The 24,930-nt window shown below is 25.7% G+C and overlaps 1 protein-coding gene across 1 annotated transcript; it reads right to left on the bottom strand.

Annotated features, from left to right (window-relative positions):
* Nucleotides 1-1,559: 1,559 nt before the first annotated feature.
* On the bottom strand, nucleotides 1,560-19,461 carry LOC129989091 (uncharacterized). Its single transcript, XM_056097415.1, has 10 exons — nucleotides 19,362-19,461; nucleotides 19,209-19,278; nucleotides 17,843-17,884; nucleotides 15,960-15,995; nucleotides 13,322-13,375; nucleotides 12,714-12,833; nucleotides 10,610-10,921; nucleotides 8,273-8,331; nucleotides 7,171-7,374; nucleotides 1,560-4,904 (listed from the first exon to the last, which is right to left on the bottom strand). Exons 1-10 carry the CDS (start codon nucleotides 19,362-19,364, stop codon nucleotides 4,881-4,883), a joined length of 924 nt encoding a protein of 307 aa, XP_055953390.1. The 5' UTR covers nucleotides 19,365-19,461; the 3' UTR covers nucleotides 1,560-4,880.
* Between the last annotated feature and the right edge of the window lie 5,469 nt (nucleotides 19,462-24,930).

Below are 24,930 nucleotides of genomic sequence, written 5' to 3'. Positions count from 1 at the left end.
CCTTTGGATATTCTCCTTCTATTAAGAGTTTAGATTTGCAGCTCCAATAGCGACACCTGTTTCCCTTTAGACGCCTGTATCAATGAAATTTTCAGCTGCAACTTTCAGCACTCTTTTGATTAAGAATTATGACTTTCGAAAAGATATCTTTTTAGAAACCAAATTGCAATTATAGTTCATCATAACATTATTCTTTATTCCATATTATTAGAAGTTCAAAGAAGGGAATGCAAATTGTATATAAGAATAAAATTTTGAAATAATTACAAATGTTGCAGCAGGTCTAATGATTTTACATGCCACTGGTTAATATTATATATAAATGAAGTAGTCTTATACCATGATATGATAGCTAATAAATAATATGTAATTATATTCCAGTATAAATATTTTAAGTAGATAGTTGAATCTAACTATAATACCAAGAAAACTCCTTAGAAAATATTTGAAAAGTAGTTTTTAATTGTAATGAAAAGATTCTTTCAAATAATTAAGAAACAAAGCAATAATGATATTAAAAATCGAAATTTCATAAAATTAAAATCGATAGCTTAACAAAAAAGTTATACTTTTAAATGTTTGCATAAAGCTGTATAGTCTTTCAAGAAATGAAAAACTTGATGGACACACTATAAAAACAATATTTTTGTAATGAGATGGACATGAAAACTACAAATTTGAAATTAAAATTATGATCCACTGAAAAAAGTTGCAACTAATAAATATGCTTCAGTGCTGAACTATTGATGATAATCTGAAGCTTATCTCAGACAAGAATTGTATAGTTTGTTTTTAGAAGAGGACATTTGAAATGTAAAATTAAAAAAAAAAGGGGGGGGGGAAGCAAAGTTTTTCACTTTTAGTTTTGTTACTTTTTCCTATATAAGAAAGTATTATAATTGTTCAAGAATTTCAACTTTGATGGTAGAACTTCCAGAGTCTGAACACCCTCTTCCCCATTTTTCAGTTAATATATCAATGAAAAGAAATCTGCCCATTCTTGTGTATGCAAACATAGCAACTAAAAAAAAAAAAAAAAAAAATAACAAGCAAGAAAGTTGAAATATGGGATATGGTTTTATTACTATAATTATAGAATAGTAATAAATTTTAAGCAAAATCTGTGAAAGAATTGATGGTTTGACAGATGTCTATTTGTGTAAGCAAACCCAATAACTCAAAAATATAACATGGTAAACAGATTAAATTTGGAACATTATTTTATAATCTTAATTGGATAGTTGTATTAAATCCATTCATAAGAAGAGATTCAAAATGTATACTTAATTCTCTTCACTACGAAATGCATCATATTGTGTAAATATATGAGAAAGTTGAAAGGATAACACTTTTGTTGATTTTTTTTATTGTAACATTGATGAAATTCAAGCTTTGGGATGGTTCAATTGATGATATGTGTTCATTAACCAAATATTGTTGACGAACTTTTAGGCATAACAATATGTCATTGGCACATTGTTACTACAACGGCACATAACATTTTTTGTGATTCTTTTATAAATAATCACAGGTACAAATACTAAACTGCCAATTGATAATAGCTATAAGATCAACCTATAGACCTATATTATTTAATTTGCACCAAATACCCTTTATACTCCTTTTGTACAAATGACAATTAATTATGGAATTGGAATTTACAGTTTTGTGGCACAAAAGCCAGTGTCGACTATGCTGTGCCAAACACAAGATAAAAATGTAAAACCATGTAAAATGATTTTAATAAGAATTAACTATGGGAAATCTGACAGTATAAAATTATAAAAATACTTTTATTGAGTATCCAAATTTTGATTCAGTTACAGCTAATAACTAAAAAAAGTTTATTTTGTAACATTTGGCACAAGCCATTGAAATTGTGCTTCTGTCACTTAACACGTGAAAACAATAGTATATCACAAGTTTAAACAAACATAACAAATGCAGATGAGAAAACATAACATATAATAAGAATTACAAAGCAATAACATCACATATCATAATAAGCAATAGGAAGTCAAAGTACTGAAATTCTATTTAATGTACAATCATTAAACCACAAAAAGAAAAGACGCATCAAAGGAAATTGCTTACAGTTTTGATTTTACCACTATGATATCAATTGTAAATATTTTTATTGAAAGTAAGAGAAAGAATTGATCACCCAATAGTTTCAATTAAACTTTTTCCTATACATAGTTATAAAATATTTTATTAACATATAAAGTGATTGAAGTGAAGTAAAAATGCCAATGCAATCATATATTAAGGAATAAAAATGCTCCTTTTTAATCTCAAATTTGCATTTAAAATTAGAAGTATGACAAAGCTTAAAGACTAGCTCTTTTAAAACACCAGTAAATGGTTGTACAGAATAATTTTGAAAAAACAGGCTATAAAAAGTGACATCAGAGCATTGCTTATTTGTATTTTAGTGATGCAACAGAAATGTATTAGGATACATCTGAGAGAGAAAGGGGGGGGGGGAGGACAATATTAAATATTTCACTAAGTAGAAACAGCTAAACCAGAGAGGCACTGAATATGTTTTCGTAATCTTATGGTGATGAAACAATGAGCTATGTTTTCAAGGGATAAAATCAAGAAATCCTGCTTGTTGAAAAATGCTTAGATGATGAAAAACACAAAGTGAATTTGTTTCTTAGTTTAAACAATCAACAAATAATTTGGTTGCAAAGTTCTGTGGCTTTTGTAGAGCAACATTTGGTTCAACGACTGAATTTGTGACATTTATAGACTTAGATACTCTAACATGACTAAATATACAGTCAGTGAACATTTGGAAATTTTTTTCATCAACCATTTCATGTTATTTTAATCTTACCTGCCCTTCTCATTTCAGTTTTAGCTTGTAAGGATTTCTCTCTTTATCCTATTACAAAGCTGAATCAAAAAAAAAAAAAAAAAAAAAAAAAAAACCTGCTGCAAAAATTAAGTGCAAACAATAAAAGATTATGAACAAATTGGCTTATCAAAACCACTTTCAGGTCAAGTTTCAACAAGGAAAGGAAAGCAAGACAATGCAAAATATACCACAACAGTACAGAAGACAATGATCAAAGGTAATTAAAATTCCATTTTATCAAAAGACTTAGTCCAAGAACTTGCTGATATCCTTTGTGCACATATTTATCAGCTTCATTAATACTTGATGATTTCATTTGCTAAACAAGCTTTCTTAATCCAAAAATACTTTTACTAATCTTTATAACTGACAGATTTGTCAACAAATTTAAAATACAATCAGTATATTAATGAATTTACAATATCCTAAGGCATTAAAAATTCAATTTGCATAGAGGCAAACCTTGAATATCATTCTAATGGCAAAAGGCCTTTTTCAAGTTTTCTATACATATACAGAAATCATCTATACATTCTATACATATACTACCTTTCAGATTCTAAACATGAAACACAATGAAATGAAGTGAAGCAGAAATTACACAAAAAGTAATGTACGTAAAATTAAATTCCATTTAGCAGATTGAAGTTACACTTTCTTTTTTCACTCATAAGAACTTTTATATCTTCAACAAACGTAACTCTGATTTTTTTTTTTTTTTGAAGAAGCTTTAATCTTAAAATTGATTTAGATTAACTCCTGCAAATTAGAGGCAGTTCTTTAATTGGAGAAAAGATTGATTAAAAAATAATTTTGCATTAAAAATATTTCAGATTGGCAGTAATATTTCTTCATACAAAGTATTCAAAAGTTTAATATCACAGCAATGCATAATTTTAATATGCAAATGATGCCTTAAAGGTTGGTTATAAAATTCATCTAATATTCATGAATATATAAGGAAGAGGAGGGGACCCAACCTTAAAAAAATTTAAGTAGAATAATTGATTGCATTTAAATAATTATAATAGAAGTGCAAAGGAAGAACTTTTGCATATTATTCTCACACTTTCCTCAGTTATTTATTTATTGATTATTGTCAGTGTAACTATACAAAAAGCTTGAAGACGCATACAAGCCAGTATATAAGAGACATTTAACGTACTAGTAAAAAAGTTTTAAAATGTTAAAGCAATTTTTCTTTTTTTTTTTAATTTATAAAAATAATTTTGATATACAAAAGAGTTAAGCACCTAAAACATCATACATATATTATTTAAGACAATCATATAAGTAACATTTTAAAAAAGCAGAAATTTTTATATGAAAATGGCTTAAAATATCTAAAAATCTATCAATAAAAAATCAATTGAAGATAATAATATTAAAAGAATAAAAAAATCTATCATAGAATATTAAAAGTAACATGTCAAATATTTAAAAAATTAATATAACCTATGATTGTTACCATTAATTTGAAAAATTGAATCTCAGATATATCTTCATTATTGATCTTGTATTCTTAGGCAGGAATATTTAAAATCTTATTACACATGAGATAATTTTTATCCCAAAAGGAAATTACAAAACTAATAAGATAAGATATTTGATATTTCTTTGGCATGCTTTTTATCTAATCTAGAATAATACTGGATGAAGGAAATTGAAATTAATGATGCATTTCTTTCTTTAACAAATTCTATAAGATGAGTTTTTATCTGAAAGTGAATGAAGAAATTTCAACAAATTAAAAAATTCAATTACTAAACATTGAAATAACAATCAACCACAAACAAATATCTTAAAATAATAAAAAAAATAACCTTACATTCATACATAAAAGCTATAATAGTATTCCATTAGTATACTAAAATAATAGTATTTGATTCATTACATTTGCAACACATAAGCTCTCAAAAGTTGGACTGGTTGGCATTTTTTCAATTATGGATGAGATAAAAATAGATCACATTTATATAAATTTGCTAGTAAAAATGCTTTTCCAACAGAATCTTTAAAACAAAGCAGCTACTTCCTCCTGCAAAAACACAATTCATGCATTAAAATATACTTAAAAAATATGAATATATTTAAACAAAAATTGAATAAATAAAATAAAATAAAGATAGAAATTAAAAAAAAATCTTTATTAATCTAAAGGTGTTTGGGGAAAAAGTCACAATTTAAAAAAGAAATGGAAATATTGTTTATAAGAAGTACATGCAGATGAAAGATATCTATTGCTTAAAATGTAAAGGAGGAAAATAATATTCCAAGAAAAGAATAAAACAAAGACCTGAATTAAATTTAAATAAGCCAAATAATGCAAGATTTTTTTGCATTTTTACATTGAGTTTAACAAGACATTGTAATGATGAATCATTCTGCTACTCTTTTGGAGATTTACTATAAGTTAAAGTTAATTTCAAAGAACTGCAATGATAATTAATTGTTATTTGCAATTCCTGCTGATTTTAGACTTTATATAGAAGCCTCTTTATTATGTTTCTTAAATTATTTTTCCTGATTCAACTGGCAATTACATATAACTCAAAATAAAAATGGAATGATCCATTTTCATCCCTTTGAAAAAAGAAGAGAGAAGAAAAAAATGTGATTAGAGTGGGGGAGAAAATTGCTTAAAATGTTCTCAGAAAATGTATTTTAGATTTTATCCGCAATATATATTATATATTCTGTGCTTATTTGTGAGTTATTAGACAAAATGAATTAATTAACAAATGGAAAACTACAACATAAATACTTTTTTTAAGTGGACTTGGACATTAATCAATCAACAGAATCAACAAATAAAAAATTCCAATAATGCATTTCATATGCAATAACAAATTAATTAAAATCTTAGGACACAAAACTTGTATTCACTAGTTGGAATGTTGATAAAGAATATCTGATTTATTTTTCTATAAGAGATTTCCATTCTAATTTTAATGTCAAATTAATAAATATTTTTATATAAAAAAATTTTGCAAAATTTATCAAGAAAACCACGATTTTTATTGTTTTCAAAATTATTTTACAATAAAACATGTTCTTTAAAAGCTACCAATTCTCTTTAGCATCCAACTGGTTTAGCAAGATTACTAATCATACATCATTTTAATTAATCAAATAATACTTCATTTCAATTAATCAATAATACTTCATTTTAATTAATCAATAATACTTCATTTTAATTAATCAATAATACTTCATTTTAATTAATGAATACTAATCATATTTCATTTTAATTTTAATTCATCAAAATTCATTACACATGAATTTTGATCATGATTTCTGCAAAAAGCATTTCTGAACATCAAATTGCAACTGATATTTGTTATGTCAATTTAGTAGTCTTACACATGTTCTATTTATAAAATAAATGAAACCTCCCAAACTGGGTAAATTCACTTGTCATCACAGTCACATAAATAACGCATCTGACCAAATTATCTAATTTCACATTGCCTTACACAGTAACTTATTTTCTTATTTCTCATATGAAACATGCATTTGATTATATTAAATATGTCTGACAGAATATTAGGTTATATATTCTAATAAGAAAATTAATCATAATATTTCCTTATATTCATCAGATTATTTACTATTTCAGATAACTTATTTGACAGATTACACACCCAAGCATGCACACACAAGGGAATAGAAATTCTTAACAATATTGAAAAAACATGAAAAAGTAAATAGAGTCTTCATTCCTCAGTTCTAAGCTCAATTGAGCACCAATAAATACACATTTGTTTTTATTCTTAAAAGATAAAAATAAGAGCTATATTATCTATGAAATAGATAATTATAAAAAACAAATATTGTAAAGACAAATATTTAATTTTTAGACAAATATTGTAAAGTGATGAATAATGCAGTATTATTGGATAAACATAATTTCCAATAGGATTTTATTTAAAAAAAAAAAAAAAAAAAAAAAAACCTCTCTTTTTATTAATAAAAAAGTTTATATTTTTTTATCTGAACAATATCATGTTAATATAACAAACAATTTTGGGAATGTTTAAAAATTGAGGAAATTTCCGATAATGCAACTAATATATTGTCTAAAATGCAACTAATATAGAAACTGGACTATGTATAAAGAAGATAAAAATTATTCTTCCACAATAATTAAAATAATAATAAAAAAAAATAATAAAGGAAAACATAACAGCCAAAATTTTTATATCCATAAAAATATTAGATTTCTGATAAATTTACTTAAATTTTCTAAATATCCATACCTTAAAACAGACTACTTCACTGTGTAATATCAAAATAAATCTTACCAAATCTGGTAGACCACTGAAAAACTCGAAGAATACATTAGTCAATGTGCTTAAACGAGCATGAGGTAGAGTGAGTCGCAACAATTCAGAGGCCAGAGCAAGTTCTTTAGGAATGGTTTCAGCATTGCTACACAGGCATTGCAAAGCTGCTTTAAAAGTATTATGAGTCACTTTATCACTTAAACGACTCACTATCTCAGATAACTGAAAATGAAAGGTAAACATTATTATTAAATAATATATTTTTCAATATAAATGCAGGAAAACATAAGAATGAAGATTATGCTTTAAAAATTGATAGTCTTTACCATAAAGATTGTTTGGTTAACACACCATTAAGTTGGAAGCAAGTACTAGAGACGGACCTTGTAATTTTGAATCAAATGGTGAATTGAAAGAATAACAGCAACATTAGATTTAGATCCACAATAAATTTTTTACATAGTCTAATGATTTATTGAAAGTCCTAATAGTTCAAGCCTTGAAGATGATGAGTTATGGATTTCTGTATAGTTACATGATAAATTCCAAATGCATTTTTGTATAGGAAAAATTAGAATGTTGAAATGCATCCCTGAAATCTGAAGCTTTTTTTCAATGGAAATTTTTTAATGGACACTATTTCCATCAATGGATGGTTACTATTCCCATCAATGGGTTATTTTTAACTGAATAGAACTAGTTTTTTTTATTAGTATATTAACTTTTGTTTAATCATAAAGGAGTTGAACTACATAAATATGATTAAAAAGCAATGATTTTTATGTGTGTATAGCCTAAAAAAAAGAACTTTAAATAAAATATACTCATGCAACATTATTTTTCAACCCTCTGTTTCATAAAACAAATTCAGGTAGCTTTATTTGCCAATTAATATTTTTTAGTTTTATTTTTTGTAAATCTGAATTAAAATATTAAAGATTACAAAAAAAAAAAATATCCATGAATTTAAAATTGTTTTAATATGAAATTAAATATATCAAACAAATTCAGATGAAATAAGATAAAAGTTATTTTTTATAACTTAAAAAGCATGCCTTAATCCAAAATACCAAAGGCATCTACGCTAAAAAGAAATATAAAAAATAATCATGAGACTCACTGAAATGTGGCGAGCACTGAAAATATTTTCAATAATTCGTTGTTCTTCAGGGTATAATTCTAAAAGAAAAAGTTTCAAATTACAAATTTAATTCTATCAGAACAATTGAAAAGTATGTAAAATTTACTATTTCAGCAATTATATATCCGGACTTCAATGCTATATAATCTTTAAAAACATCTAATAAAAGATGGTTATACAGTTCTTGCATAAATTACCCATATCCCTCATATTACCCACTACTTTTTTTTTTCTTTCATTTTGACTAATGTTATTTTGATAAGAAAGAATGACATCTTGTATTTCTAGCTTAATTATTCAGTGCTTTATATTATTATTTTTTTTTATAATGGATGATAATTTATAAAAAAAAAACCTACCATTTTCTTTATATTTTTCTGACTATGCATATACAGAATTTTCACAATTACAATAAAATGCATTCTTATCTCAAACATATATTAAGTATGCTTGGTTCCTCACATGACATTTAAAATATATAGTTAGAGAATTATACATGTAAAAGATGAATAAAAGTTTGATAGAAATTCAAGATGATTACAGGTGTTGCTATTTTGATAATTTTTTTTAATGAAAAATAAAAGTTAATGTTTTTTTAAACTAAGTATTTATGGGTACAATTGATAATTTTGATTTCCAAAAATAATGTGATATTCAGATTCTGAAATTAATTATAAGATAGATAATAAAAGGATGATATGTGTTCCTTTGGAAAAGCAATGGATATGTGGATTTATCAAGGAGTATAAATTCTGAAATTATCAATGGAAACAATAACTTTCTAGTTAAATGAAAATGGAGCCAAAAACTAAAGAACTGGATAATGATTTGAAAGTATTAACTATGGCATCATTTTGTTTTTCTCACATACATTTTCAATGTTTACATTTTAAAACTATTTTTTTAATTTTTTTTTCCTTTCCTTCTTTTACTATCTACTATTTGGTTCTACTTTTTTGCATTCCAAAGAACTTTACTGTAAGTAAGATGAATGCTACTTATCAGTTACAGGCTTTTTTTCTATAGTACTTTGCTATCAGGTGGGTTGCTTTGTAACAGCACTTTTAAAGAAATTGCTCATGTATTAAATATTAGTATTCTTTTTGAAATGTTAATACTTATTAAAATGATGATACACTATTTTATATCAAGAGGATTTTTTAAAGAGCATTCTATTTATACAATTTTTCAAATACCAAAGCAAAAAATTAGTTGTCTAGATTATAAATGTTATGAATAAATGATAATTTAGGTATATATCCCATGTAATAATTATTAATTATCTTACAAAACAAACGCACAGAAAGAGAGCAATGGATATCGGGGAAAAGATATTCATACAATGTGGGCTCAGTTTTTGCAGTTGTCAAGGGAAGTTTTTAAAATGAATAGGCATTCACAGCACACACTTTTTGAGCACAGTACAGGATACAGAACTTAATGATTTCTACAAATTTAAATACCAGATGCAGAATCAGTAATATTTTTTTTTAAAGTTTAGTTGTTATATTATTAGATAAAAAAAGAAAAGATAATGTGACCTCTCACTCAGAACAGACATCAGTGTTAACACCTACAGCACTTAATTAAGACCCTATATTCAAAATTTTATTCTTTCATGATAAATAATTTTATTCTTTTTAATAATAATTTTATTCTTTCATATTCTGCTATAATTATAATTCTCTTGGAATTGTACTTATTTTTATTTTGATGTGGGTCTCAAGCTTGATAATTTTTCACCTGTAAGTGGATTTTAATCTTTTGATCACAGAATAGTAGATATCTCCATTACATTCTTTCAAAGAGGATTTTAATGAATGAATGGTTCTTTTCTTTTTAAGATTTTTTATCCTTTTCAGTCACCCATACAGTTGCTATTGATGCTTTTCTTCATTCGAAATCAATCTATTCATCACAAGTGATGTAATACAATAAGGAATGAGAATAAGACAATCTACTAAATGATTAGAGGAAAGATACACCAGTTCTATAAGAGCCATGAAATCTTATACATCAAAAATGCAATAATTATACATGAGAGTAAACAGATTAAAGATAATTGTATTACTCAGAAAGAAAAGGTTAAGGTGGAATGAGGAATATATTTTTTAAATTTTTTTAAAAATAAAGAAATGTAGGAAGACAATAAAGTAAAAGTAAGAAAAATAATTGTTTTTTCCAAATCACCAGCAGAGTTAAACAAAAATTTTAAATTTTTAAATAGAAATGTAACAAACATTCATATAGTTAAACAATTAGGAAAATAAATAAATAAAAGGGAAGCAAATGTTGAAGAATTTGAATTCTACTCACTGGAATCATCAATGTAAATCATTAAAGTATTAAAAGTTCTTCCGTCATCAATGAGTTCAACTGCAAAACATATGTCTGTTTTCTTTTCCTGATCTTTAATGAGTTTTATTTCAATGGTCTTTTCTTCCTCACCTTCAGCAAAAGAAATGTTCCCTTGACTATTAACATAATGAAGGCCAGCTTTAGCACTTCTATCACATGTCCTCCATTCTACTTTTACCTCACCATTTGAAGATCCATCTCGAACGACAGGAATTTGAATAAATTCATTATTTGGAGGCACACGAATAATATGTTCTCTGAACTGAATACCTTTATTTTTGAAAGAGAAGAAAGGGAAAAACATTACATTCAAAAGAACCTGAATGTCACTGAAATAATCATGTTCATTAAGACATAGAAATATATAAAAGATTTATGAATATAAATCTTCAATACACACCACACATCGATGATAACGTACTGAGGAAAGTGAAAACAGAAATAGTTATTTTGATTGCTGAATAAATTAAAAATACACTAATAATAATGCAAAGTATTATGTAAAATATAATATTTCTGTAACATATAATAATATTTATTAACATAACATAACATTTTATTATATATATTTTATAATATTTAATAAAACAAATGTAAAAAAAAAAATTTCAAGAAAATTTTACTCAGATAATCGACAAACAATTGAAAAACAGTCAAAAGATATATAACAGAAAAAGAAATAATAATAAATAAGTGGTATAGAAATTTATAATCTGTAAAAATGAATATTAAAATTTAAAACAGCTTAAAATGAAATTAGTTATAAGGATAAAAAATATCTTTATTAGGAGCAATTTTTTTTAAAAAAAGAGCATGTAGCATGTTACTGTAAATAATATAATAATAATGATTCTTCATTTAATTAAATAATGACAAATAAGGATTTAATAAAAACTAAATATATAAAAATTTCAATATAAACTGAAACTAAATAAGGATTTGCTTTGCAATCCTTATATAAAATAATGATAAATGTTCGTGTGTTGGAACTCGCTAGGTTAGACTGTTTGCATATAGAGCTACCAAATTGAGCACATATAGTCTTTGGGGGATAAAAATGTGCACTTTGGAGCAATTCTTTAAAGATTTTTAATTATAAATTAAAAATTTGTATTTGCGTGTTTTTCTGCTATAACTTCCAAATATATTATATTATACAAAAATAATTTTTACATCATTATAAAATGTTTTAAGAAGTATCTTTTCAATGATACCAAATTTTTTTTGCTAAATAAATTTTTTATACACTTAATCAATTTTTTAAAGAAATATTTTAAGCATATTTTCCAATAAGAATACAAAGATAGATAAAAATACTGAAAGAATAATAAATATATTATGAATGATATACAAAAACAAGAATTCTGGAAGAACACCAAAGTTATTGATAAAATTCACAATTAAAGTTGCAGATATTTTTTCATTTTTTTCCTACTATTTAAATTACTATCAATATCAATAAAAAAAAATAATGAAACTAAACTTCTGTCTTGAGCACAATCAATATTGACAAAACAGATTTCAGTAGAGTAAGAGATGCATTTACTCAATTTTGTGAAATATCTGTATCAAAGATTTAAATTTATATTTAAAATACTATTAAGATAAAGATAAGTGCCAAATTTTACATTGTTTCAAGTTAGAAATTAAGTTATAATGGTAAAAGGTTAGGAATATCAAAGTGTATTCGTTTTCTGAGGAATTTGAGGAATTAACCAAAAATAAGAGAAATGCATAACAAAATTAACAAAGCAGCATAAGAGTTTTAAAATAATACGAATTACATATCTATCAAAATTTGTAGCTTAAAATGAAGGTCTTAATAGATGAAGAAGTTGTTAAGATCAAGTTACATAAAATGTTGAAGTAATCATTAATCCCAGCAAACCACTGGTCACCTAAAGTGTCTAGTATAGAAATATAACACTATAAGTAAATAAAATAAATAAGTAAATACATATACTTTAAATGAATTTGTATGTTATTTTTACATTTAAAATGTTTGCTGAATGAATTATTTGCTGAACAATTAGATTCTCAAATTAATATCCTTGATAAATACCATTTGCAGGAGTCTGGTTATTAATGGCTTCTGCATGATCTAATTCAAATTCATCTGACATTTCACTTAACTGACGACCTATTCCTACAGCTATCACTTCCAATTCATGTTCAAGGGGAGCTAATAAATAAATAAATAAAATAAAAGAGGTCAAACTTCAAATCAAAATTTTGAAACATTATTAGAAACAAATTTGTAGAAAAAGCACACACAATCATTTTTTTTAATTATAAAGAACATAGCTTTAAAATTAATCAATATTATAATACCACTTATTTAATAGATCATTTCAAAGTATTAGAAAGATACTTTCTCATCCGTATCACACCACAGTCAGATGGCAATATTTAGCTTTAAACAAAAAAATTTTTTTAGATGGCCAATTATTGTAGTTGGCCAAATATTGGCCAACTACATTGTTGCCAATATTTGATGACAATATAATGTTTGGAACTAGCACTGATGTGTCAAGGCATAATGCCAATATTTAACTATTTAGACCAAGGCAAGCTAATTGAAAAGTACTTTTAAAGACATAATAAGAAAATTTACAAATCATAAAATTCTTTTAACTTTAAAAACAGAATATAAATATAGAAAAAATTTACCATTAAGTTCATCCAAAGGAAGATTTGCAGGCTGAAATTCCATATACATTAAATCTGAAACACAATAATTCACTTGAAGTATTTTAATCAGAGAACATATTATGACACATGCATTTTAATATTCCATATTAAAAATATTATAGACTTTATTTACTGAATTACCATTCATATGATTTGAAAACAGAGCATATATATCAGACTGAAATGGCTGTAATCAAGAAATATTTTTTACTTTAAAAAAGTTTGGAAAGAGAGTGATTTTAACAATACATAATGTAAGTAAATAGATAAAAATAAAATAATTTTTCAAATATCATTTATAACTTGATATTTTTAATAAAATAAAATCTATGCTTCTTAGCATTGTTCTTACAAATCTTCTTAAGGAAAAAACTAAAATCTTACAATATAAATAATTGACAGATTCATATTCATTTGAAAAAAAAAAAAAAAACTTTGAGAATATGACAAAACAGGACTGATGAAGTGTGGTGAAGATGAATTACAATGAGCTATACAAGTATTTAAAGACTATTCAAGTTATAAAATGATCTTATTCAAGTTATAAAATTACAAAAGATGGACATTTTTTATATGCAAGCTGAATATAATATAAAAAAGTTTTTTCATGCACAATTAATTGGAAAATACTGTAGAGCAAAGTGTGAAATTGGATAGATCTAATGAATTGACATTTAATTAAATATTACTAAGACAAATGATTGAAGAAAGGTTCTAGAGAAAGGTCAAGGCGAGACCACTGAAATGGACAGAATTTAAAGTGGATTGCTTAACCAATATTGATAAATAAAATACTACATTTAGTCTCTAAAGAAAAAAAAAAGCTTAATTTTTTAAAAAAATTAAAAATTAATTTCACATTTAAATAGAGGAGTTTCTGTATTTACTTTTCTATGTGACTGACAGCAAACCAAGAACAACATTTAGAATTTAGATGCTAAAGAATATCAAAAAAGAAAAAAAGTCACAAAAAAATATATTACAAAATGCTAGAAATTGGAATTAACTTTCTAGGCATCACAGATTTTACAGCTATGACAGAACAATTTTTGAGAACAAACTGCAAAATTAAAATATATCTTAAAATGGGATGTATTGGATTAATACCAATATTATATACCAAAAAAATACCAATATTATATAAATACCAATACCAAAAAACATACCAATCTTATATATCTTATACAAAAATACAATATCTTATGGACGGAAAAAAATGTATTAAGATAACCATGGCTGATTAAATGTAATAATTACGAAATTCCAGGTAATTAACACTTAATCCAAACTTCAAAGAAATAATATTGAAGATAATTGATTCAATAGATATAATTTAAACCAATAAAAAATAAGGAACAATGAATATTCAAATGCCACTAATTAAAAATCAGGGAAAAATTTCCAAAATAAAATGAAATTATTTAAATATAAATGTTTGGGTTGCTGAAAAGAAATAGTGCATTATGCATTTGAAATTGGAGATACTTGTATTATACAAGTGAACAGAAGCTCCTTTTGTTTTAAATGAATACTATTACTATGATGTAAGAGGTAAAACTAAACATTAAAACAAATTTTTAGCATTTTTAATGAAAAACTTAAATAAATATTTCAAAGGTTAAATTAAAATCAACTTCTAATAATATGTTATTATTATTATTTTACAATATAGATAAATGTGAAGAAAATGATTTAAATGGAAATGACATTTCAAATTATTTTATATTTCCAAATGTTTTTTAAATAAATGATACAAGAAATGTACATGATTATTATATGAATGAAAGGACACAACCAAATAATATGAAGCTATTTAATGTTGAAAAAGTTCATGAAATTATTTAATCAAATTGATCCCTTTCATAAATATACAGAATAATATTATGAACACAAACATATGAGGTAATATAAGCAAAATAAAAATCAAACAATGAAATACATCAAAAAAATATAATAAGGATAATATAAGGTTAAATCAAAAATAAACTGGAGAAAAGAAGAAAAGTATTTAAATCAATAGAATAGAGAGGAGATTCTCTTTTAATGCATAATCGGTGTGTGTGTGTGTGTGTGCAAACATAATTTAGTAGATGCAGAGTCAAAAAGAAAAAACTCTAAAATTTCAATTTTGATTTATTTCACCATGGGAAACATATTATGTACAAAGAAAAAGAGAGAAGAGGTGCATCAGTCTACATCACAACACAAAAGCAAAAGAGACCGAAATTTTCCCTTTCATTGATTTTACTATGAGATACTGATAAGGATTTCTTAGTCATGTGTTGATTTACACAATGGAATCTTAGATTTCTTTAAATGTTGCAAGCATTAGTTATTTTTATCAATTTGCTCCGAATGTGGGAAATATTAAAGCCATTAATTTTCTAGAATATATGTAGAATTAATTAAACAAAAAAATGGGAATTGGATCAGAAATAAAAAGAACACTTTAGAATGAAATTAATATGGCCTATATTATATATATTTAATATATATATAATATATATTTAACTATATTAACCATGGTTACATATATTTAAAACAAAAATTAATTAAGATTAAAAATATCACCATCACACACAAGTTATACATATATTTAAAAGTTAAAATAAGTTACCATTAACTCTGCCTTGCATGGAATCAAAAGCTTCTCCTAAAAAAAATAGTATAGTAATTAATCAAACCAAATAATAGAGTAACAAATAAAAAAAACTTACAAATAATAGGGATTATAAGTTGGTTTTAATATTTGCAAAAAAGAATGAAAGAATTGAAATAAAATTTTTCAGAAAAGAGAAAGATTTTAAGAATTCCCCCCCCCCCCATAAAACAAATTTACAGAAATTATGTTACATTGATGATATTTAAAAATGGATAGTATACAAAATTGATTCATAACTTATCTGGCAGAAGGGAAGTAAAATTCATTTCACATTTATTAAATACACATTACATTTATACATTTATTAAATACACAATAGATTATATAAATATTTCAAACATAGACACACCTGTACAGAAAGTCTTTAAATCTACATTTATATGTAATAAGGAAACTTGCCTATCCAATATAGATTAATCGGATTCCTATATCGTGTATATAACAGAGAAGTTTTTAAATTTCTCAGATAGTAAAATACAGCAATTTAAGACAAAAGATATTTAGAAAATTGAAACATGTAGACTCAAGAACCAAGAGTTTAATTCAGGTTGCAACAGCAGATTTAATGATGTTTATAATGAATACACTAACTGTTTCTTGTCTTTCATTTGCATTTTTGGTATTTTCAAACATATTATCATCAAATTAAATAATTCTAAAATTCTGGTAAGCTGCTTTTTCTATACACCACTCCCCCTTTTTTGTAAAAGTAATGTAAATGGGGGGAAAAAATGCTACACCAAAATAGTGAAATTATTTCATTTAAACATATACATGATTACAATAACATTTTATGAAATCTTTCATTCATTGTAATAAGAAGAAATAATTATAAGTTGGGACAAAAATACATTTTTCTTTCTCCATCTGGATTTAAATTCATCCATTTTTGTGAAAGATTGCAACCTTATTTTAAGGATGCAGAAAACTACTGTGAAGCATATAATTTCAAAATAATTCTGAATAACGATATGATACCAATTCATATTTATTAAAAAAATTTAATTGCCATATTTTTGTTTAGTAAATATTTATTTAAAAGCCATTAAAAATTAATTTAAGTTTTAAATATAAGTTCTTAAAATTTAAAAAAAAAAAAAAAAAAAAAAAAACATTACTAAGTTTAGATTGTTTTTTCTTTTTTTTAATTTGTGAATAGGAATTCAATTTTGATTATTGTTGCAATTATATTTTATAGCTAACAATTGGAAATTGATGATGAATAACAATAACAACAGATGGTTACTTTTGTTTAATGCTTTAAATACTGCATCATATCTAAATATTAAGAAAAAATGGAATTCTATGAATTGCTAATAAGAACAATAGCTAACAGTATATAAAAAAATTTGGCTAGAATCTAGCTATTCAATAAATGACGTCTAAAATTATTGAGAACTGTTTTAAAAAGGTATTTTCTAAATCATAAACATTGTATGTATTTTTGCTGGATTTAATTAAATCATTTCACAGTTTGTAGAGAATCTAAGAAATCAATATTCAAGGATGTTCTTCATTAGGAGTTTTAAGCAGACATGCATTAGAGACTGCAATCATCTTAAATGTAAGATAATTAATTTTTAATTAAAAATAGAAATTTTTTTTTAATTTAAATTGTATTTCTCTAAATTTATAATAATTAAGCATTTTAATTAATTTTTATCACCAAATAGAGCCAAACATCAAAAGTGTAGCTAAGCATTAACATATTGTTTATAAGTGGATTTTTTTTTATGGCTTGGATATTTAATAATAATAAAAGTATGAAATTTTTAAAATAGATAAAATGAATTAAATGAAAATGTCAGAGAAACACTTAAAATCTGCAAAAAAATTACCTGACATATGCTCAGGAGGTGCATAGGAAAAGCCATCAATATCTGTAAAAAAATTTTTAGAAATATACAGTTGAAATGTTTACTCTATACAGCAGATCAATTATGTTAAAATTGTGACCTAAATCAAACAGTTCCATCAAACTATTGTATATATCAAGAGGAGGCAAGAAAAGGACGGAAGAATAAAAATTTTTAAACTCAAAAATTAAGATTCAAAATCTGTCACTGCATATAGTAATTATTTTATACAACATCATATAAAGGCTTTAAAATTAAATCTGAATTATCCTATGCAGATTTTAAATCTTGGTTATTTTATATATACAGATATATAGATAGATATAAATTTAGAAAACCAATCTAAAACAAAAAACAATCAATTAAGATTTTGATCTTAGGGTATCATTAAAAAAGCTACATTGTCTAATCTCATAAATATTTCAAGCAAAGCTAAAAAACACTCAAAGTTTTATTTACAAAATTATTAGTCTATCGGTCCATCAAAATTGTCAATATCTGATTGATATAAGTCTTAACAGGTTAAGTGTTAATTAAACCTATGATCTAGGAAACAATTTCCTTCAAAGTAAAGTATTCATTATGTGCAAATTTAAAAAACTATTTTTATGGGCAAAATTTCTCACCAAGAAAGAAAGTAGCAGAGAAGATATAAATTTGTACTTTTTAAATAAACCTACTTTTCAACAAGAATGTAAAGAATTTTTATTGCTATATGAACGAATAAATGTAGTTAAATTCAAAAATAAATTTGATTTAGTGTTACATTTTCTGAATAACAAAGAATACAAATTAAGCTTAAATTACTTCAAAGTTTATATATAGGATTAATTTACTAGAATGTGGAAATTTATGCAAAACTCCTAAATTGAAAGAAAAATTTAAAAAACATTCTCAAATTAGATATCATAAATGAATGATATAAAGTTCCAACATAAAACCTATTTATCAGAAAATAAATTACTAAAAGGCATAAAGAAGAATTTCTCAGGTCAAAATCAAAGCAGATAATATATTTATAAAGATGCTTCCTAAAATTTCAACAAGATGTATTTAAAAAAAAAAGCTTATGTCAGTAAAACATTTCCTACAAAGTTAAAAATTGTCCTTCAAACTGAAAACATGATAAATAGAACTGAAAACGAGCAATAACTAAATATAGTACAATAACTAAGTACAGAGAAAAGACAGCAACTAAATAAAAGCAATGACTTATATGAATTTTTGCAATTAGGAAATAAGAGGGAACATATGATACACTGCATTTCTCAATGACAACCATGCTTCGGATAGTATGAACAAAGAAATTTTGATTCTCAAAATCGTAGAAAAATATGAAATATCTTACCATCATAAGCTGAAGAATACTCCTTTTCTTTCAAATATGATCGAAGTATGCACTTAATTTCTTCAGGTTTCTGGAAAATAAAAAAATACGATGTGATTGCAATTCTAAAGGAACATTAACGCACTGCTAGGAAAAAAATATAAGAAAACATACCATTGTGAAATTCGATAAGCTGTTTTTATCCTCAAACAGAATGTAGATTTAAAAATATGAACTGTAAAATCACGGATCATACACAGATAACAATTCTATGAAAGAGCCTTCAGAGGAAGCTGGTTTTACTTCAAAAGCCGAAAAAAACTAAACTTCTGCTGAAATACTAAAATTAATTAGATATATGTTGTATTAAAAATTGATTAAATTATAAGAAATATCTAAACAATATGGAATCTTTTTTATTTAAAATTAACAATCAGTTTCATTTTTTTTGTTATTCCATTTACAAAATGAACATATCGAAAAATACTTCAAATTCAGTTTGTATATCTGGCAATGGTTGTTTGTATTCGGATCCGTTTCATCTGTTCATACGAGGCCAATTAGCAACACAACAGGATCACGAGATCCTGATGAGACAGTGTCAATACCAGGACAGCAGCAGAAAGACAATTATTCTGCGCAAAATTGAACTTCAGCTAACGTACTTTTTGAACAGAAAGCGCAATTTATTGTTTAGGCTCTTATTCTGACCCTAAGGAATAAATTTAATAAACTTTATTGTCACAACAGTACCCAAGAAAACGAATTTGAACGTATTCTTTGGCACTGTTTAAAATACTCAACTCAAAGAGAAAACTTCCGCTATTAACATAAAATACCCAATGATATAGTTACAATATATTCACGACATTCAGAATATTCAACATCGAGTAGAATTTGCACAATATCTTGTGCTAATTGGGCTAGGAACATACTTAATTTTATTTACTAATCAATTTCATCTTTGCACCAATAGACAGTTTTTTATAACGCCTATCTGCAATTTTTTATACAACCCTAATCAGCAGAAGATATTGTATGATACCTTTACAATGTCCGATATTCTAAATGGCGTATAATTTCCTGGAGATGTCACAATATGGGGTCAATTCACGGTCACGTGTCAGGTACCAAACAAACCGCTTCTGTTCAATTTTCAACCGTTCTGCGCATGTCGTGATGTCTGCCGATAACGTTGACACTGTTTACATTATTGTTTAGTAAATATTAAGCTAGCCGATCAATTATTAAAAACTGCTGATTTTTTTTAAAGATATTATTTTGAATTATTTTCTCCAAATTTTCTTAGTTATATATTTTTATTTCTTATATTAAAATTTCAATTAATATTTTCAATAGAATTATTGTTTATGCAAAATTAACTAACATCGCTTTTTAATTCGTCTGGTGCCGCTTTATTCTTTCCTTTCCCATATCCCCCCACCCCCATTTTTTCATCCGAAGGATACATTTTGACAAATGACTATGGCAGTGTTTTTGAAAAATTACATATGTTCTTTTTTACATATTATTTAAATAGTATTGAATGTTGAATTTTATGAATATAGTTCCCCCAGTTAGTTCTTTTTAAAAATAATTATTACTCTTAGATAAGTTAATATTTTAAAGCTTACTAATGAAATTATTGTATTTTTTTTCTTATGTAATTACTTTTATAAATATTGAGAGTTAGTTATTTGATGTTTTCAGTTTGCTTAGAAGAAAGAACATGAAACTCAAATTAGTATATATTGAATAAATTATGTTTACAATTTCAAATTATGAAATATAAAAGGTATGGATACCTTTTTTTAAATCTATCAACTTATGAATAAATAATTTCATTTTAATTTGTAGAAATCATTAAAGGAAAACAAACAAAATCACACTTTCATAATTTTTATTTACACATTACAAATATATATATATATATATATATATATATATATATATATATATAGAAAGAGAGAGATATATATAAAATATATGTGATAATTAGTTGAAAAAATATGATCCAATGTATGTTTCAATGTACTCACTAATACAAAAAACTAAAAAAAAAACAACTATTAACTATTTATCAACATTTATTTTTCTAGACACTTAGAAATAATATAAACACAGCATGACAAGAATGTCAATGTAAATGATGAAATCAATTTTATTCAACAGAAACATCCTAGATACTAAAGAACAGTTTTTTTTATCACTAATAAAAACATAATGTTGAACAGTATACTTTTAAAGCAGAACATTTATGAAATTTTTTTAAATGCTAAAGTTACATTGATAATAATTAAATTGAATGAATATCATAAAATAAAACAAAAACATATAATAGAGTAAATTTAATAAACAACAATAAGGTCATGATATATATACATACATATATATAGAGAGAGAAGTTAAATAGGATATAAAGAGGAGTTGAAAGAAACACTTTTATGCTTTCACAGAATTTTATAATTCAAAATTGATATGTTACAGAAATAGAAAAAAAAAAAAAAAAAGTGAAACATGCATGTAGCAATGAAGTTGGGAATAAAAATTATATAATAAATGCTGATATGGAAATTGATTTTCAATGAAAAGACCTTTATTTATTAAAACAGAAATCACTGAGGTGCACAGTGTTATAACAGGATATTATGATAACAGTGAATTTCAGTTTAAATACAATAGACTATTGACATTTCATTTTGAACAATAGAAAAGATTTTTGATATAAATTCACTTTGAATCCATCACAAATCTGCAAACGTAATTAGAAAGCTAGTAATATTCACTTCCACCTAAGTTTAGCATTATAGCAGTTGTTATTTTTGCAATAGGAGTTTGTTTACTTATGTTAATTAAATTTAGATAAGATTTTGTAAAAAAATGCAATGTAATACTCATGTAAACATTTCAAAACCTTCTAAGCATATTCAAAATTATCAGAAATTTCATCAAATGTGAATGAAGTAAATTAGAAATGCACTCATGATTTTGTTTGATTGTATTTGGTGGCAAATCGCTTACCGATTTCTTTTTCTTCGAAGAGTTTTTCTACCAAATTACTGGAACAGCTATATTTAATAAATGGACACAAACTGAAGGAATTCTTCAAAATGATCGGAGCATATCATTGACTTCGAAGGCTTGAAAAAATCTATACCAAAGCTATCAACCCAAGTCAGGTTTGTTGAAAGGAAAATAAAAAAACATTTTATCATGACAGTCACTCTTGTATTTCGCATTAAAGCATGCATCCATCAGCACACCAGTATTTCCTCTGTTAACACATAATAAGAGGAAGGAAAATGACTCAAAAATTATAACTTCAAATGTAAACAAAAAATCCGCTTCATACTTGGCGGAGAACGTTAATGGCAGACTGACTGACGAGAGCGGCGCGGATGAAACTTAAATGCCATGCGCAAGAAGTACATGACATGTGACTTTTACGTCACATGAATTGACCCCATTGTAGCACAGTCTGTGTTAACCCTTAATTGGGGAGGTGAAATTTTAGAACTTAACTGCGAAGTGCGGTCTACGAGACCGCCTTTCATTAACACTTAAATTAAAATTTTTAATGAATGTATAAGTATGAAAAACTGTCAAAATATTTTGCAGATAATTTTCTTGATATATAGATATGTTTTAGAAATTTTTCAAATATATTATCATTGAAAAAAGTTGGAACATAGATTTTCTTCTCAAATAACATGTTGCAATAAATAATATTCTTGAAAAAATATATTACTTTTTACTTTTTAAATCATATTTATTTTTACAATATATGAGGCATATAGAAGACAATATAATGCAAAATTCAACAATTATATGAAAAATAAAAAAAATTGACAATGGGTAAAATTGGCCCTTTTTTTATCGGCTTGTGTGACTTTCATAGCACGGTTTTTAGGGCATTTTAAACATACAAGTTAAGAACTAGTATAAAAATCAACCTATAAATTCTGTATATATATATATATATATCTTGGTATATTAATATATTTTATAAATTTTTCAAAATACATTATCACTAGAAAAATTAATTATGTTTGAACATACATATCAGAATCGATTGAATGCGAACTTTCATCGAAAAACTCTTCTGTACAATTATCCTTATCACTAAAATCATTTTCTGCTTCATTTAAAAGTGTCTGGAGCACTGTTTCATAATAGGATCAGTAAACTGGATGATATTTCGGGGCCCAAGTTTTAGCGCCGTCTGTTAAGCCTTGTTTATCACTGGGACACTAACAGGAAGGTGCGGTCTTAGAGACCACGCTCAAAGAAATAACCGAATTATTTTTAAAAGCATCCGCTGAAATCTGTTGAAAAAGTGCACGTGTATTGAAGGTCACAAAACAGGAAGCTACAGGATCAATACATTCAATTGAACTAAAAATAGAATAGGGGTGACCGAAAACCCATCGCTAGCGGTCTCGCAGACCGTACGTCCCCAGTTAAGGTTCCGATACCCGATTCCACCGTAGAACCATCGTGTAAACGGGGCTGTTGCACGCTGAATCCGTCATGCCAAACGTCCTCATGCTGGTGTGGTGTGGAGAGAGGGGGTGTGCCAGCTCAGGTGTCGTCCTCGTCATCTGACCGCGGCTCAAAATTACGAGGTCCGTCTCAAAATAGCCCTAGTGTTGCTTTACAACGGGACGTTAATATAACTAAACTAAACCTTCTAAAGCATTAACGATAAATGAGGATCGAAATACTATGATTGCACCTATGCTATATTGCTAATATGTCTTATCATTTTAACCGGTTTCATAATGCAAATCATAGTTTTTATGCCTTTCAGATCTGGGGATTAACATAAAAAGAATAGGAAAAATGTTAGCACTATAAGATAAATTCATAAAATTAACGACAAATGCCCCTCGCAGAACTAGATTAAATCCTTAAAAGGCCCTCCCCCCCCCATCCATTCTCAGCTTTCAAGATAAAATATTTTTATCGATTTTAATTCATAACTAATAGTTTTCCGTCACAGATGTCACGATATAATAAATTTTACATTTTGCACATATTTAATTGAGGGTCACTTTCATGAGAATTAATTTCGATATTTCTCTATATTTTTTTAAAAAAGTAAATCTGAAAGCAATTTTATATATTTATAAAAAGAAAACTTTTTTTAACATATTCCAAATGCTTCCAAAGTTCGTCAAGACTATAAATCAATCCTGGCACCTGGAAAGGGTAATAATAGTGGGAGACTCTTTTCTGAAAGCGTGAAAAAGCATACGAAAATTTAAAAGATTTTTTTGACAGTGTAATAAAATTTGGTTACATGGTTCTTAAAATAAATTCAAAGAGTATAATTAAATTATTTTGAAAATATTGTAAAAAAATCTCGAAAGCTGCTGGACGACTGTCTATTTGATAAGTGCTCTGGATCCAGACCCTATCCATATGCAAACACTAAATGAAAGCTTTTTCTTAAATTTTTATGTAGATTTCATACAGATTTAAAAACTATTACCTTTAGTAAATCTCTTTTTCTTTAAAAATTCGCAGGATTCCAAAAGAAAATATTTATATAAAATACAAAAACGTCACTTTTTTTTCTGTCTTGGATGGATAATTTACATTGATGTTAATCATATTTTTTCAACAAATCTTTTTTTCAAGGCTTTCTTAAATGTGATAACTAGGAAAAAATACGTAGCATATTACTCCTTAATACTGCAATTTAACATCAGCTCGCTGTCATAGACATATGCTTAAGGTT

Source organism: Argiope bruennichi, chromosome 10, assembly GCF_947563725.1.
Source record: "Argiope bruennichi chromosome 10, qqArgBrue1.1, whole genome shotgun sequence".
Classification (NCBI taxonomy): Eukaryota; Metazoa; Arthropoda; class Arachnida; order Araneae; family Araneidae; genus Argiope; species Argiope bruennichi.
Note: the sequence above shows the minus strand (reverse complement) of the source record. Positions and strands in the feature narration are given on the sequence as shown.

Bases quoted from the DNA above. Each gene is read 5' to 3' on its own strand.
- LOC129989091 (XM_056097415.1), bottom strand. The intron at 7,375-8,272 runs GTGAGTCTCATG...TTTCATTTTCAG, and splicing joins TCAGTGCTCGCCACATTTCA to TTATCTGAGATAGTGAGTCG. The intron at 4,905-7,170 runs GTAAGATTTATT...GTGTTTTTGCAG, and splicing joins TCAGTGGTCTACCAGATTTG to GAGGAAGTAGCTGCTTTGTT.